We start from the raw sequence: 16845 nt of genomic DNA, 5'->3' as shown, positions 1-16845 counted from the left end.
GAGTCCTCACAGAACACCAAGTCCAGGGCAACTTTTGCCCTGCTGTTTACTGCCTTGGCATTAGCCGAATTCCCAGATCCAAGGAAAACCCCTCTTTAAGACTTGACATTGCCTGTATCAGCTGTTTTCCCATCCATTGACCACCTGTCTTTATTTGTGATGGAATGACATAGACAGCATGAGAGAATCCTGTCAGCCTCAGAAAAGTGTGAAGGAGGAAAACATGTTCTGCTAATGCATAAAATATAGTAGATAGATTCTCCCAGAATATGGAGTTCTAAAAGAATGTTGAGGAAAAGAAGAGCTTCGGTGACCCAATGCATTTAGGAATTTTAAATGGCTTTTGTCCCCATGGTTAGCAGGCTGAGCTGTTCCCTCAATGGTGGGTGGTCTGACTCTCCATGTGTCATCTAGGCTCGCTGCTTAAGAGATACTGAACAGATCTTCAGAGAAGGTCCGGTTGAAATTGGTCTCCCATGCCCCACCAAAAATGAAGCAAGGCCGCCATGTTTACCAACACCAGGAAAACGAGGTAACTGTCCTGGTCAGCAGTCTAATCAATGTCAGTCATTAATTTCAACCCTAAACTGATGCCCTTGGATTTAAGTTATCAGCTTACTTGGTCTGATAGGTGATCCACCTCCAGCTACCAATTAAGAGGCTCCCACTCCTTAGAAAAGAAACCAAAACCTTTTACCTTTGTAAAAGGCAGGAGGTGGGGGTTAGAAAATGGGATAGGTCTGGAGGGAACAACCGCAAATGTTTTCTTAGAGTTTCAGCATGTTACATTCTGTCCGCGTCATATGGTTTTACAGAAATAAATCTGTCTTAAAACTTGGTGGTGGGAAGGTCGCAGAAGACATTCTTACTCTGTACCTTTGAGACTTAAATTTAAGGGTAGGAAGAGAAGGACTCAAAGCCACTTTCATGACCTTATGGCAGTTTTTCCAGCCTACTGTTTGAAAGTAGTTCATGAATGGATATGACCCCGTGTTTCTGAGACCTGAGTCGTTTCAGCATACATTCTAAAATACTTATTGTCCTTGAAAGAGTATGAAAGATAAACCTAGGGATTTGAAAATATAAAGACTATTGTAGGCAGGGGAAAATTCCTGAAAAGTTCTCATGTTTTCTCTGACTTAAAATCAACTTAAAAATGTAAAAGAAAGGTTTGGGTTACATTTAGGAGGGGTTGCCGGGCAGTCAAGGAGACCGTGTCTTAGCAATGATCAACATAGGCAGCATCTTTTTCTTTTTTTTTTTTTTCTTTTTTGAAGACAGAGTCTTGCTCTGTGGCCCAGGCTGGAGTGCAGTGGCACAATCTCAGCTTACTGCAACCTCCGCCCCCTGGGTTCAAGGGATTCTCCTGCCTCAGCTTCCCAAGTACCTGGGAGTACAGGCTCACGCAACCACACCCAGTTAATTTTTTGTATTTTAGTAGAGATGTAGAGATGGGGTTTCACCATGTCACCCAGGCTGGCCTCGAACGCCTGAGCTCAAGCAATCCACCCACCTCGGCCTCCCAAAGTTGTCAGATTACAGGCGTGAGCCACCGCACCCAGCCAACATAGGCAGCATCTTGACTTAAATTCTGTGATGAATGATGCAGTTCAGATCTTTAAAAATCTGCTAGATTTCATTTCCTCTCTCTCACGTTGTAAATTGTAGAAATTGATGCCACCGTGCTTGTGAGCCATGCAAACAATTGAAAATCATTTTTTCCTAAAATTTGGTGAAAATCTCTAGATGCCCTTGATTTGACATTATTAACAGAGCTTGTGTATGTTGCATGTTGGAATGTGTTTCTTAAGTTGAACTATTTCCAGTCTTGAAGAAAGAGACTTAGTCCACACTCCAAATTCCAAATGCCAGGCTCACAGACAGGGGGCGCTGCCCGCACAGACAGATGGAGAGGTATTAAAGCTGCCTGAACTGCAGGAAACCCGCTAAACACTCCCAATTACTATGATGGAGCCTCAGCATGGGAAGTAGAAGAGAAAGCACGTGCTCTAAGTAACTAGAATGGCCTCCATTACTCCATGTTCATTTTTAACCACCAGCTTGCCATTTTCAGAGCCTCAGGGCATCTCCTGGGAGTCTCCGTTGGATGAGGCGGATAAAATGTGCCATCTTCCGGAACCTGAACCAAACAAAGAAAGACCATCTCTGCAGATGAAACTAAAAATTGAGGATTTTATCTTGCACAAAATGTTGGGGAAAGGCAGTTTTGGCAAGGTAAGCTACTGCACAGGACAACGCTGTGGCCCAGCTCTAGGAACTGATGAGCCAAGTTCCTGGTCAAAGAAACTAAACTCGTGGGGCCACCAGGACTGCATGTGAGTGTGAGAGACAGCTTTCCTGAGGGGGCTCTGAATAAATAGGGACCCCGAGGACTCTAGGCCCACAGGAGCCTCAGCTTTCTGGAAACCTGTGTCTCCAAAGCTACTTTGCCTGGAGAGTGTACATCTCACACGCCTCTGAGTTCGATGTCTTTGGGCACCAGAGACATAGGAAGGTGCCTCAGCCACTTCCTGTTTCACACGGTGTTTGCGTTTGTTTCATTTTGTTTTTTCTTCTTTTGCTTCATTCTCAAGCCTGGAGTGTTGTTTTAGTTTGTATGTGATTTTTTTTCTCTCTCTATTAAATGTCTTCAGGCTTGGATAAGTTTCCTTGGGGTGTGATAGAGCTCGGCTCTGTGTCCTCACCCAAATCTCACCTTGAATTGTAATAATCCCCAGGTGTCATGGGAGGGACCCACGGAAGCTGACTGAATCGTGGGGATGGGTTTTCCCATGCTGTTCCCATGATAGTCAGTAAGTCTCATGAGATCTGATTATCATTTTTTTTTTTTTTCAGAGTCTTTCTCTGTTGCTCAGGCTGGAGTGCAGTGGCATGATCTCGGCTCACTGCAAGCTCTGCCTTCCAGGTTCACGCCATTCTCCTGCCTCAGCCTCCTGAGTAGCTGGGACTACAGGCACCCGCCATCACGCCTGGCTAATTTTTTGTATTTTTAGTAGAGACGGGGTTTTCACCATGTTAGCCAGGATGGTCTTCTTGATCTCCTGACCCTCATGATTTGCCCGCCTTGGCCTCCCAGAGTGCTGGGATTACAGGTGTTAGCCACCACGCCTGGCAGAGATCTGATGATTTTATAAAGGGGAGTTCCCCTGCACATGCCCTCTTGCCTGCCACCATGTAAGACGTCCCTTTGCTCTTCCTTTGTCTTCCACCATGATTGTGAGGCCTCCCCAGCCATGTGGAACCGAGTCCATTAAACCTCTTTCCTTTATAAATTATCCATTCTTGGGCATGTCTTTATTAGCAGCATGATAACAGACTAATACAGGCTGCTATAACAAAATATCACATACTGGCTGGCTTAACAGAAATTCATGTTCTCACAGGTCTGGAGGATGGCGGTTCACCATCAAGGTGTTGCCTGGGTTATTTCTTCCCAGACCCCTCTCCTTGCTTTGTAATGGCAGCCCTCTCTCTGTGCCTTCAGTATTATCTTCCCGTTGTGCACGTCTGCATCTAAGTGTTCTCCTTTTTTGAGATGGGGTCTCACTATGTTGCCCAGGCTGGTCTTGACCTCCTGAACTCAAGTGATCCTCCTGTCTCAGCCTCCCTAGTAGCTGGGATTACAGTTGTGCCACCACACTCTGCTTAAATGCTCTCTTCTTACGAAAACACCAGTCATATTGGATTAGGACCTGCTGCAATAACCTCATTTAACCTTAATTACCTTTTTGAAGGTCCTGTCTCCAAACACAGTCACATTCCGAGGTACTGGGGATTGGGACTTCAGCATAGACACAATTCAGCCCATAAGAAAACTGTAGCTTGAGAGTCCTGGAAAATAAAATTGTAGAGAAAGTCTCTCCTCTAAATTCCTCCTGCCATACACGCAGGTGGTGAGTTGTCTCCATCACTCATAGATGACACGGAGAGGAAGGAAAGAGCAAAAGGAGGACAAGCAATAAAAAAAAAAAAAAAAAAGAAGAAGAAGGGGGAGGTGAGAAGAAGGAAGAAGAAATCATTTAAGAAATTATAACCAAACCAACTATTGGTGACTGACCGCAGAAAATTTTCAAGCAGTCAAGTGATTTAAGGAGCGATGGTATGGAATACAGGCTTTTAGATAATTTTGATATTAAGGATACCTCATGTATTAATGGGGCTCCTATTTGTTTTACCTTCTTGGATGGGACTCCTAGGAAAATTTTAATCAGAGATGACTATTCCATGAATCTGTGCAGCCAAAGGCAGCAGTATACACTACCCCTGCTCACCAGACTTTGGCAGGATGTCTTACCCAGTTTACTTAATATTAAACAAACTAAAATGCAGCTGAGCAGTCGCCATAGCTGAATAATATTGTGCTCCATTTGGGGTTTGCGTTTCAACACCGATGCCTTGCCTTTCAGCAAAATCTACTCTGTCCAGCACATGGTAGCTGATGTTCATGAATTCTTTTTGTTCATTTCCACAGTAATATGAACCACAGCAGGCTCATTTGGTGCTAATCTGAGCATAAGAGACAATTTTACAGCCAGTCTTCATTATAATTTAGCAGCAATTAATGTGCAATTATAACCTGTTACCAAAAATTGAAAGTACATTACATAGATGGAAATTGTCTTTTCGACTTCTTAGTTTATGGCTGGTTTTAGGATGTTTTACTGAAAGAAGCAATTACTAAAAGAGTACTTTTAATTGTTAATGAAATGTTTATCTTTCTTTGTTCCCATGTGGATTTCTACATTTGAATAAGGTTAATAAGAAAGATGTTAAGTTAAACCTACAAGCCTTAGTATCCCAAGGCGCAGCTGGGAGCCCCAGGATTCCCCCACTCCATGTCCAAAGTCATCTACTTCTTTTCATCAGGACCCTGAGTCCCTACACATGGAGAGGAGAGGAGGGGGAGGTATCAAAGCAAGATAGGATGGCCATGTTTCTCTTTCTCACAACACTGAGAATACTCCAAAACTTGTCTTTTCTCTCTCTTCTGCCTTTATATGGAAAGTATGTTTCCTCACCAAGACCTTTATACCCTTGTTCTCCTCACACAACTTTTAAGCCTACGAAAACAGATTGTGTGTTCTCTGGGGATGTGAGCATCATTCATTTGCCTGAATTCCCATCTAAGTTTCATCCCTTCTATCAAGTCAGCTACCACCAAGCCACGAACCTGCACCATCGCGTTTTAAACCTAGACTCTCGCGTGTTCAGGGCTGTTGTAGCATCATCGACTTCGGTCTTTCCCAAAAGTCAAGGAAAGAAACAAATGACAAATGACTGAATTTTAACAACTGTGATTCAGAGATCATTTTAGAGTCTGCTTTCCCAGGTCTCATCTTACCTGACTTTCACAACAGTCCTGTAAGTTAGAGAATGCAGTAATTGGAAACTGAAGCCCAGAGGGGCTAATTCGTCTGCCCATATTTCCACAGTTAGTAAATGTCTGTGAAATAAAACTAGAGCTAGAAATTTCTGTCTCCAAATGCCATGCCCTTACCATTGACAACAGTGTGTTGCTGCATCATTTGCAAAACCTAAAATTGTTGAAACCCTCCATCATATGCCATCTGGTGTCCTTTGATATAAGAGCCACGAAATCAAGTGGGAAAAGTAAATTTTGGAGTTACATCTTTCCTAGTAGCTTCAAGAATCTGAGAAAGTTATTCTTTGAACTCGGTGTTTGTTGTTGGTGTTGTTAACTTCTGTCTGGCAGAGCGTGATGAGCTAAGAATTAAATTAGATAATACAATTAGGTCGCAAGTGTAAAGTAGGTAGCAGAGTGTGTGACAAATAGAAGGTCCTAAAATGTTTCATTCCCATTTTGGTGTCCTTTGATATGAGAGCCACGAAGTCAAGTAGGAAAGTAAACCTCGGAGTTAAATCTTCCCTAGTAGCTCCAAGAATCTGAGCAAGTTATTCTTTGAACCCAGTGTTAGTCACATTTTAGGACCTACTATGTGCCATACATGCTGCTATGAATAATTCATTGCTGTGTTGTCAGAGAAAATGGTGATTATTTATTTTTTCTTTTGAGACAGAGTCTCACTCTGTCACCCAGGCTGGAGTGCAGTGGCGTGATCTCGGCTCACCACAACTTCCACCTCCCAGGTTCAAGCGATTTTCCCACCTCAGCCTCCCAAGTAGCTGGGACTACAGGCGCCCACCATCATGCCCGGCTAATTTTTGTAATTTTTTTTTTTTTTTTTTTTTTTTTAGTCAAAACGGGGTTTTGCCATGTTGGCCAGGCTGGTCTCGAACTCCTGACTTCAGGTGATCCACCTGCCTCGGCCTCCCAAAATGCTGGGATTACAGGCGTGAGTCACCGTGCCTGGCTGCTGTTTTGTTTTTGTTTTTGTTTTTTTAAGTACACAAGGAGAACTATATCCCTCCATTCTTCTTGTGGCCTGGAAAAAGTGGGTAAAATATAAAGCTAGGATTTATGTGCACTTGCAGTGATGTTTCAAATACAATTTCTCCTCTCCACATTCAACTCTTCTTTCTTCACTGTGCACTCTCTCTCTCTGAATTTTTATTATACCCTCACTCAGGCCCCTGAGCAGGCAGGGCACACTTTTAAAAACCCATTCGATTGCTTAATAATTTTGTGAAACCCTTGGAAAGAGTACCAAGATAGTATGAAACAGTGATGTCATGTCCGAAACCAGTGAAGTGCTCCATTTTGTCTCAGGAATGGCCTATGCAGGATGGGTGGGGGTTGGAGAAGGAACCTCTTTTCCCACCCAACACAGGTGTCTCTCTGGACTCTGTCTCTTTTTTAAGAAGTGAGAATCCACATTCTAAAATAAAATTATTTCTTCCCTTTCCTTCCAGGTCTTCCTGGCAGAATTCAAGAAAACCAATCAATTTTTCGCCATAAAGGCCTTAAAGAAAGATGTGGTCTTGATGGACGATGATGTTGAGTGCACAATGGTAGAGAAGAGAGTTCTTTCCTTGGCCTGGGAGCATCCGTTTCTGACGCACATGTTTTGTACGTTCCAGACCAAGGTACGGCTTCTGCTCCGACAACCCTACTTCCGCTCTAACGTGTCTCAGCGTGGTACCTCCTATGGCGCCCTCGTTAGGAGAGGCGGGTCGTTGCCTCCATATTTGCCTTACATTTCGGTGTACCTGCCATCCATCCAAACAAGTTTCATCCCTTCTACACACCTTGGAAGTTTTACTTAGAATGTTTTAATGTCGTCGATTGGGAAGATCTTTTTTTTTTTTTTTGAGGCGGAGTCTCGCTCTGTGGCCCAGGCTGGAGTGCAGTGGCGCGATCTCGGCTCACTGCAAGCTCCACCTCCCAGGTTCACGCCATTCTCCTGCCTCAGCCTCCCGAGTAGCTGGGACTACAGGCGCCGCCACCTCGCCCGGCTAATTTTTTTTTTTTTTTTGTATTTTTTAGTAGAGACGGGGTTTCACCCTGTTAGCCAGGATGGTCTCGATCTCCTGACCTCATCATCCGCCTGTCTCGGCCTCCCAAAGTGCTGGGATTACAGGCCTGAGCCACCGCGCCCGGCCGGGAAAGACCTTTACTTCTAGATTTGTTTGTCTGTTTTCCTGTTTTTTAGAATTTGGTTTCATTTAGCATAGCAACCGGGCTTCTCAGCAGTCTGTGACTTTGGGGGGAAACGTGACAACTGTGCATCTGCGCTGCATGTATTTGAAGAGATAAAAGTTGGAAAATAGATCAAAACGTAGGTACAGTATTATTTTTCTCTTCAAGGCTGGCAGAAAAAGCAGCCTTAGAGTGGGCTCATCAGTGAGCAAGCCCCAGAGCCGGGAGATGGAGGTTGGATGCGTCTGCATTCCCACTCCGCATTGGGACCCTTTCCTTAGGCTGAATTTGCCAGAAGGCTGTGCCGTTCTGGGAGGACTTGCATCCTGGTCTCCTTTTTCCTTAAAAAAAAAAAAAAAAAAAAATCCTTTTCTTTCCTAACTCAAAATTATTCAGGATCATTGTAGAAAATATTTATAAACTCAAAGAAGAAAATCACTTATAATCCCACCACTTAGATGTACTCACCATTAATACTTTGAAGTTTCTCCTATAGATTCTCTCTGCAGTGGACTTTTAAAAACAAAAATAGCAACCCACTGTAAATACCTACTGCTCGGTACTCTGCGTTTGTTACACTATTTCGTATATTTTCTTATGTCTTTGGATATTCTACAACGTGATTTAACTAGAAAATCTCTAATTTTTGTTCGGATTTAAATGACACCAAAATGAACCTCAAAGATTAGTTCTCACGCACACACATTATGATTCTTCTCACCTGATTTGTCTCCTCTCTGCCACCCCGTCCCAGCTGTCCACCACCTGCACTAATTCGCAGCCCCAAGTGGGACCATTATGACTAAGGTCCAAAGAACACCAGGGGTGGAGGCTTTTCCGTTTTCCTTTTTCTTTCTTTTTTTTTTTTTTTTTTTTTTGAGTTGGAGTCTTACTCTGTTGCCCAGGCTGGAGTGCAGTGGCGCCATCTCAGCTCACTGCAACCTCCGCCTCCCAGGCTCAAGTGATTCTCCTGCCTCAGCCTCCCGAGTAGCTGGGATTACAGGTGTGCACCACCATGCTCAGTTAATTTTTGTATTTTTAGTAGAGACAGGGTTTCACCATGTTGGCCAGGCTGGTCTGAAACTCCTGATCTCAGATGATCCACCCCCCTTCACCTCCCAAAGTGCTGGGATTACAGGCGTGAGCCACCGTGTCCAGCCCTTTTCCTACTTTCTATCTCATGCCATGACGACTGGAGAGTGAATGAGAGAAAACTTCTAAGGTGACTTGAGCCATGGGAAGAATTAATGAGGGATCCAGGGAATGAATGAGGAAAGTGGATGGCAACTGGGGCATCCATCACCACCTCTGCAGTTCCCAGTAAATTCTCAGCAAATGTTCAATAACCAAATCAATGAATAAATTCCCTTACCTAAGATAAAGAGAAACCAGACCATGGCAAAGCACTTACTGAGCATATACTGGGCTCAAAGCACTGTGGAGGATACAGAAGTATATAATACTACTCCTGACCTTGAGAACTTCACACTTTAATAAGAGTCAAGGCTGCATTTCTAACAGTATGAGTAATATTAGATCAGAAGGCAGATGCAAAGTGCCAGAGCTGAGAGAAACTAGAAATGGGAATTTGAATGGGCAGAAAGGGTCTTGGGCATGAAAGGTGCAGCTGCAGGAGAGGAAGTAGAAAGCAGTGAGGTGTCCTGATCAGCTTTTTAGGAGAATGCAGGCCCACTTCCTGCCGCAGGAGCGGGCTGGGACTTCCCATGATGAAGGCTAGAGAGATTTTGTACTAGAAACTCCTCCTGGAGATGATAAATACCCATTGGCCTGGGAAGGTGAAGGTATGTCATCTGCAGGCAAAGTAACAAACTCTGCCACCATCTCCATGCTGTTGGGAGGGTGAAGGTGTGTCACCTGCAGGCAAAGGGACAAACTCTGCCACCCTTTCCATGCTGTTGTCTAGATTTTCTGCACACCCGGTGGCTCCCTGTAATCTTTTCCCTTTGCGGTATTTTGGGGCTTGTAGCAAACTGCTAAACACACTGGTTTTTTTTGCCATAAATAAAGACTTTTATTGTAAAGCCTTCATAATAGTGAAAAATTGGAAACAACACAAATGCCTAATGATAGATTTATTGAATAAATTATTATATGGTCAGAGAAAATAATACTATATAACCATTTTAAATGATGGTATAGATGCTTAAATATTAATATAGAATGATGTTTATGAAATCATAAGCGGGAATATATAAGATTTCCTTTTAAGCAAGAACATATGCATGTATAAGCATGAAAAATAATGAAAACCTGACCGTTGTTCATTGGGAGGTAGGATGATAAGTGATTTTATTTTTATTATGTCTTTCTGTGTATGTTACTATAAACACACTTCAGACTGGGCTTCTGGGCACTTAGGCAGTTGTGCTTCTCTTGGTGCCTTTTCCCCATTTTTTTTGATTTGCATGTATGATGGTTTTTGTGTCTTATGGGGAAGGCTGTTGGGAATGCCACTTTGTAGAGGATCAGTGTGCTCTCCTCTTGCCTGTCCATCACAGCTTCAGGCAGCATTTGTTTCTGTCCCTGTAATGAGAGATCTCCTTAACCCATTTATGCCTGAGGTTGCAACTTGTTCAATTTTGAAATCAGACCTTGGCGATGACCTTGAGCAGTAGGATATAAATAACTCCCACTTGCTTAGCGTTCCAATAATGGAACGCTAGGTATAAAAGAGTTCCATGCAGCTGGAAAGCTTTACCAAGACCTGAGCAAAAAGTGCATCCACAGCATTGATGCCGGGAGAGAGAAAAAAAAACTTCAGCAGAGAATGTGCACATGAAATGTAAATCTGACTGGCTCAAGACTCAGATCTCAAGGAACCGAGTCCTTTTAGAAAGAGAGGAAAGAAAGAAAGGAAGATGCTTGAATCACCTTTCCCAACACCCGAGTTGTTTTTTCTGAGATGTCTTATTATTCAAACCTTGCTTGTCAAAGTAACTGATTAAACACCACAAGTGAATGCAAAAGGCAACAATTGATACTTGATATGGATAATGCTTTCTTCTGGAAACATGTTGGGAATGACCTTTCTTGAGAGGACAGTTACCTGTGTATACTAGTGAAGACATCAGATAAGATAAATTAACTATGAACTTCGCCAGGGCATCGTTATTTGTTAAAGGAAGTTATTCATCTGTTCTCTTCCTCCAAAGAGCGCGCCTGTTGAATACCAGATTATGCAGGAGATTCTGAGGATAGGTATTCACTTGTTATTAATCAGGGGCATTCGGATTAAATTGTTAAAAGTTTTTAAATTTCATAGATGAGGGATATATCATCTATGGAAGGGTGAAAATATGATAAAGCCATTTAGGAAACTACAAAATGTGAAAATTCCTGTGGACTTGGATTCTGAAGTTCAAACCCAGCTCTGTTGTTTATCAGCAGGGCTCTGAGGCACCCACTTTACCCCTGCCAAGGACAGAGAGTAAGAGTTACAGGCAGAGGGGCTGGGAGCTGTAAAACCAGGGGCCCTAATGGGATGGTGCTGTCTGGGGCCAGAGATGTACAGAATAATTCATGGAATCTGAGCCTGAATCTGAATGAGGCTCAAATCAAATGAATCTTCACAATTAATTTTCTGTGTGCTGGATCAAGATGACTTTGTGCATCATCCAGGCTCTGACGTAAATTACTGGCTCAGGGTCTAATGTACATCAGCATTCTGAGAGGCTGCTGTCTTTGCAAGAGAAAAGAAGGGCTCGCTATTATTTCTTTTACTTTTTTTCTAACATTTCTTTGTTATAATATTTACATTTTCTGTCTTACATGAAAGTCTGCAGGGCTTGAAATTGCACAATCCCTTCTCAGTACCCGCTTCAGTGTGGATGCCAGCCAACTTTTGCACTACTAGATTTCCAGCTTAGATTTTTAATAGTTTCCATTACTTACATTTTAAAAAGTAGAAAAATAGGAAAATCCAAAATAAAATTTGTCTACAAGAACAGTTGTCATAAATTTTTTAACTATATCCATTTACAAGTAGATTTAAAACAATTAGAAAAAAAAACCATAAAACTTTGAAATACTCAAAGGGAAAAATAAACGCTGAAAAAAACAATTTCCCTCTTTTTAATTATGCTGCAGTAAAAGAAAGATTAATAACTCAAGTAGCCAAAGTTTCTGTGCTCTATCTCTGATAAAATTGTGGAAAAATAAGATTTACTTCCAAAATTTGTTTGGAAACTAAAGATGCATCTAACACTGTAAGGATGCTATTTCTTTTTAATTTCAAGCAAATAATTTTCCCTTAAAAATTAAAAGTGAACTAAGGTCTACTTTCCTCTGTGTCTCCTTTGAATTCTGAAAGGCCGATCTGTATTCTGACATTTAAGAAGTGTTACTATTTCTGTAAACTAGTTCAACCATTGTGGAAGACAGTGTGGTGATTCCTCAAGGATCTAGAACTAGAAATACCATTTGACCCAGCCATCCCATTGCTGGATATATATCCAAAGGATTATAAATCATGCTGCTATAAAGACACATGCACACGTAAGTTTATTGCGACACTATTCACAATAGCAAAGACTTGGAACCAACCCAAATATCCATCAATCATAGACTGGATTAAGAAAATGTGGCACATATACACCATGGAATACTATGCAGCCATAAAAAAGGATGAGTTCATGTCCTTTGTAGGGACATGGATGCAGCTGGAAACCATCATTGTCAGCGAACTATCGCAAGAACAGAAAACCAAACACCACATGTTCTCACTCATAGGTGGGAACTGAACAGTGAGAACAATTGGACACAAGAAGGGAAGCATCACACACTGGGGCCTATCATGGGATGGGGGAGGGGGAAGCGATAGCATTACGAGATATACCTAATGTAAATGACGAGTTAATGGGTGCAGCACACCAACATGGTACATGTATACATATGTAACCTGCACGTTGTGCACATGTACCCTAGAACATAAAGTATAATAAAAATAAAATAAAATACATACTTTGATAAAAGGAAAAGCAGAAGTGTTACTATTTCACACCTAAGTAGTTCTAGATCCTATAGGAACATGTCTGTCTCCGGGTCGTCCCCTCAGGTTGGACTGGAGGGCAGGCAGCTGTGGTTCTGCAGGCCTCTGTAGAGTGGCCTCCCAGAGGGATGCCAGGAGGCAGAACGCTAGTGTTCCTGGATCCACATCACTGCCCTTGACTCCCACACTCTCAATATGCACCAGTTGAACATTCTTGTCAGTATCACTTTGAAATTTTTCTTTTATGAAAAAGAAAACTGAGTTTCACTTTCTGTTCATAGAACACACAAAGCTCTACTTCCGGTTATGGCTTCAGGGCGTGAGCGTGTGAGTTACTTTGAGCAAGTCACCTAACATTTCTTTGTGACATTGGTTCTCCTTTTTTGCTTCCCAAAGGATAATGTAAAAAAAAAAAAAAAAATAATAATAATAATAATAATAGCACTTGCAGAGAAGTTCGGATCCTTTTTGGAGAAAGTACCATACTATCTACAAGGTATCATTATCATTTAAAATTAAAAAGAAAAACTCCTTCAACTCAATAGTTTTTTAAAAGTATGTCATCCTGGTATTTCCATAGTTTTAAGGCAAAATCCATGCAAGAAATTTTTAACTTCAAGCATTTTGTTCAGAAACTGCTTCATCTGAAGCTCTCAAAAATGCTTCAATCCATGAACCCTTCAGTTGAGCTAGGAGCCCTGGAAATTATCACAATTGTAGCAAAGAAAAGAAAACCCACGGAAACCACATCCTCCAAAAGACGTGTCCCTGCAGTAAGACAAGAATTAACTTTTTATGCTGCCCCCATCTGTAGTGACAGATAAGCCTCTTTTCTTTAAATTCCTCTGGCGGCGTTCTGATCCTGAGAACGTTTACAAGTTGTTATTTCAGAAACTGGGGGTCTCTTAGACGTTCTGCAGATTCCCCTGCTATGTAACCAAACTGTGATTTGGCAAATGCTAGATTTATATCAAATTTACAAAAATGAGTGGATTTACAGCTGTCAACCTGAAATAATCAAAAAGGCCGGAATCTAATTTAAAGAACGCTTATTCGAACTCAAAGTTTGAGGATGGCCCCACCTGGAAACACCCCAAAAGAACGGTGTCAGAGTTGCAAAGGAGGGAACTTTAGGGTTTATTTCCATAGGGAGAGACAGAGGCATTTTTAGCAGGATTACATTTTTCATGCAAGGCTGATGCATAGTTTCAGGAACTTGGTTACAGGCAGTGTTTCTTTTTGGGAAAGGGATATTTAACATCTTTTACAGAGCGTGCTATAGTCATGGGTTTTCTGTCATCTGGTCTAAGGAAAATAGGACAAAAAAAGGGGAAGGTCATCTTTAACAAGGTTCATTAATTAAGAAGGCAGGAGGCGGCCGGGCGCGGTGGCTCACAACTGTAATCCCAGCACTTCGGAAGGCCGAGGCGGATGGATCACCTGGGGTCAGGAGTTCAAGACCAGCCTGGCCAACATGGCGAAACCCCGTCTCTACTAAAAATACAAAAATGAGCCGGGCGTGGTGGTGGGCACCTATAATCCCAGCTACTCAGGAGGCTGAGGCAGGAGAATCACTAGAACCCAGAGGGCAGAAGTTCCAGTGAACTGAGATCATGCCACTGCACTCTAGCATGGGTGAAAGAGTGAAACTCTGTCTCAAAAAAAAAAAAAAAAGCCAGGAAGTGTTTGTTGCTGACATTGTTTAATTCTCTCTAGTTATTGTACAGAACAGGAGAAAAAATAAAGCAAGTTAAACTACAATCTGAGAAACAGAAGTTGTAACCATATGTGACTCAGATCACAGTCACATCTCTCTGAACGCGTAAAACGCATTTTAGGAATTCCAACAGCTTTTAAATGTTATTTATTTTCACACAGTAATTTATGGGAAATTAATGTTGCACTCACAATGTTTGCTTAAGGTTTTCTCATCCAAATACACAAGAGATAATCGGCAATGAGTGAACACATATTCAAGAATTCTTGGACTGAAAGAATAAGACACTCACTCAGTGCCTCTCAAATGCCGCATCTTTCCTACATGCCCGCTTTCTAAGCTCACAGAACTGTTCTCATCTTGCTGCGACTCTGTAATATTCTTCCAGGCTCATGGCCCGTATTGTCTGTCCATTCCTTTGTCAGCTGTTCTCATGAAGTCCCAAAAGTATTGTCACCAGCTTCCCAGAAGACATGAGCATTTGACATCTCCCTCAACAAAGTGCCGCAGGAAAGTGCCTGTCCTCTGTGAATCTACGATCCCTCCCTTTGTTTTGTCTTTTTGTTGTTGTTGTTGTCATTGTTGTTTTTGTTTGTTTGTTTTGAGAGAGAATCAAGGGAAATGCTTGAGCCAGAGATGGAGAAACCAGACAAGAGGGAGGCTATTCAGGTTGTAGGCTTTTCAGATAGGCTTCTTTCACTTAAGAATATGTGTTTAAGGGTTTTTCTTTTCTTTCTATGGCTTGAGAGCTTATTTTTCATTGCTGAGTAATATTCCATTGTATGGATATACCACCATTTATCCATTCACCTGTTGAGATGCATCTTGGTTGCTCAGAACAACTAATTATTTGTTATGTTCTTTTGTTTTTCTTATAATGACAGACTCCATGGATCAAGAATTTTAGAGTAGGGAGGGGTGGTAGAGGTTATCAGGTCAGATCCCCTCATTTTGCAGCAAAGGAAATGGAGCTCCAGAGAAGATAGCCAGCTGGTCACAGTAGAGTGCTCTTTTCTGTGGTCAATCCAAAATTATTAGTAAAGTTGAGACTTCAAGATACCTAAACACAAATCCAACTCACAACTTATTTAATTGGAAAATTATTCGTTCCATGTCCTAAACCTTAGACCTGAGCAAGAGGGGTTCTGCCCAGCTGCTCACTTAGAATCCTCCCTTTGGCCTTTCTCAAACTATAGTCCTTCCTATGAAGCCAAGAGGTCATCTCTGTTCCTAAACTACTCCCCATGACCTCAGAATTCCATACCTAACCAGCCTCAAGCCTGTGTAGACATCTCCCCAGGTTCTGTCCTTGAAAGGGGCAGGAGGGGACTTTCCCTATATGGCCAATTAACAGGTGCAGAATTTTGAGGGATCCTGAATTTGTCACTGGCCTTCTTGGTCATTATGAAGTTATATTTCCTGAGAGACAGAGAGAATGTATAGGAATGTAAAGCATATTTAATTCAATTGTTGGTGAGCTTGATTAATAACACTTAAATCTGAGGACCCATGGTGTGGTGCCTCCCTTTGCACACTCACTCCAAATCTTGCAAAGGTTGGGGCTGTCCTTGTTCTGATTATAATGCAACTTAATGCTTTTCTTCCCTGTGATAAAATAATAGCAATATATATGATAAAGTTAATATGTAAGGAATGCTTGCCATATGCCAGGCACAAGGCTAAATATTTTACATGGATTCTTTAGTTTTAAATATGAATGATAGCTCCTCTTTCTTCTTCAGATCAGAATTCCCAGCTCTTTCCATTGGCTGTCATAGGAGATGTCCCAAAGTAGAGTTGAATTCTATCTCTGGTTTCCATCTTCTTATACAGTGGTCTTCGCTGTTACAACATTTGTTACATGTGCTTAACATATGATACTTTGAAAGGTGTGATGGTAAATTTAGACGTTTTGTCATAAATATTTTTATCTTACTTTTACTTATTTTGCAGAAATTGCAAATATTCTCTTGCATAAAATTTAGTACGTTGGTTTACTAGCCTTCGGAGAAAAAAGATACCTCGAAAAAATGACTATCATTATTCTTTTCCTTCTTTTCCCATCTTATTTTTCTGGAGAGGGAGTCTATACATCTGACCTTATTTGCATGATATTTGCCAAGTTCTCAGTGCATTTACAAAATTAACTGTTATTAGTTTGATAAAAATCATTAGTTAATTTCTTTAATGCTATAAACCCGTCATTCATCCTGTAATATATGCACATTTGGCAGCCGTTTCCTTGTTTACTCAATATTTGACTAGCTGTGTTGAATAGTCATCACGACTAAACACTTTCCCGTTGTCTTTATTTTCATTCTCTCATTTGAAAAATGTCATCACTGTAAGAAGAAAGCAGTGTAGAAGCTAGGTTGTATTAAATAACTTTTGAGGCCACTTTTACAATTCACCCTTTACTAATTCTAGAATATTCACAAAATGTCCTATGCCTCCCTCTAAAGAACTATCTTGTGTTTTAAGTAGTGTTATATTTTGACAGCTCTAGAACCTTTAACTCTTCCAAATGATATTCATGTATGT

The 16845-nt window shown here is 41.5% G+C and overlaps 1 protein-coding gene across 4 annotated transcripts in view; it reads left to right on the top strand.

Moving 5' to 3' along the window:
• PRKCQ (protein kinase C theta) overlaps window positions 1-16845 on the top strand; it is a 144388-nt gene that overhangs the window by 92744 nt on the left and 34799 nt on the right. For all 4 annotated transcript variants that reach the window (XM_025395714.1, XM_025395715.1, XM_025395717.1 and 1 more), the window contains 3 exons: window positions 415-532; window positions 2075-2235; window positions 6853-7026. In XM_025395714.1, coding sequence (XP_025251499.1) covers window positions 415-532; window positions 2075-2235; window positions 6853-7026 — 453 coding nt within the window. The remainder of the gene's footprint in view (window positions 1-414; window positions 533-2074; window positions 2236-6852; window positions 7027-16845) is intronic.

This window comes from Theropithecus gelada, chromosome 9 (assembly GCF_003255815.1).
Source record: "Theropithecus gelada isolate Dixy chromosome 9, Tgel_1.0, whole genome shotgun sequence".
Lineage (NCBI taxonomy): Eukaryota > Metazoa > Chordata > Mammalia > Primates > Cercopithecidae > Theropithecus > Theropithecus gelada.
This window is presented reverse-complemented; position numbering and strand designations above follow the sequence as displayed.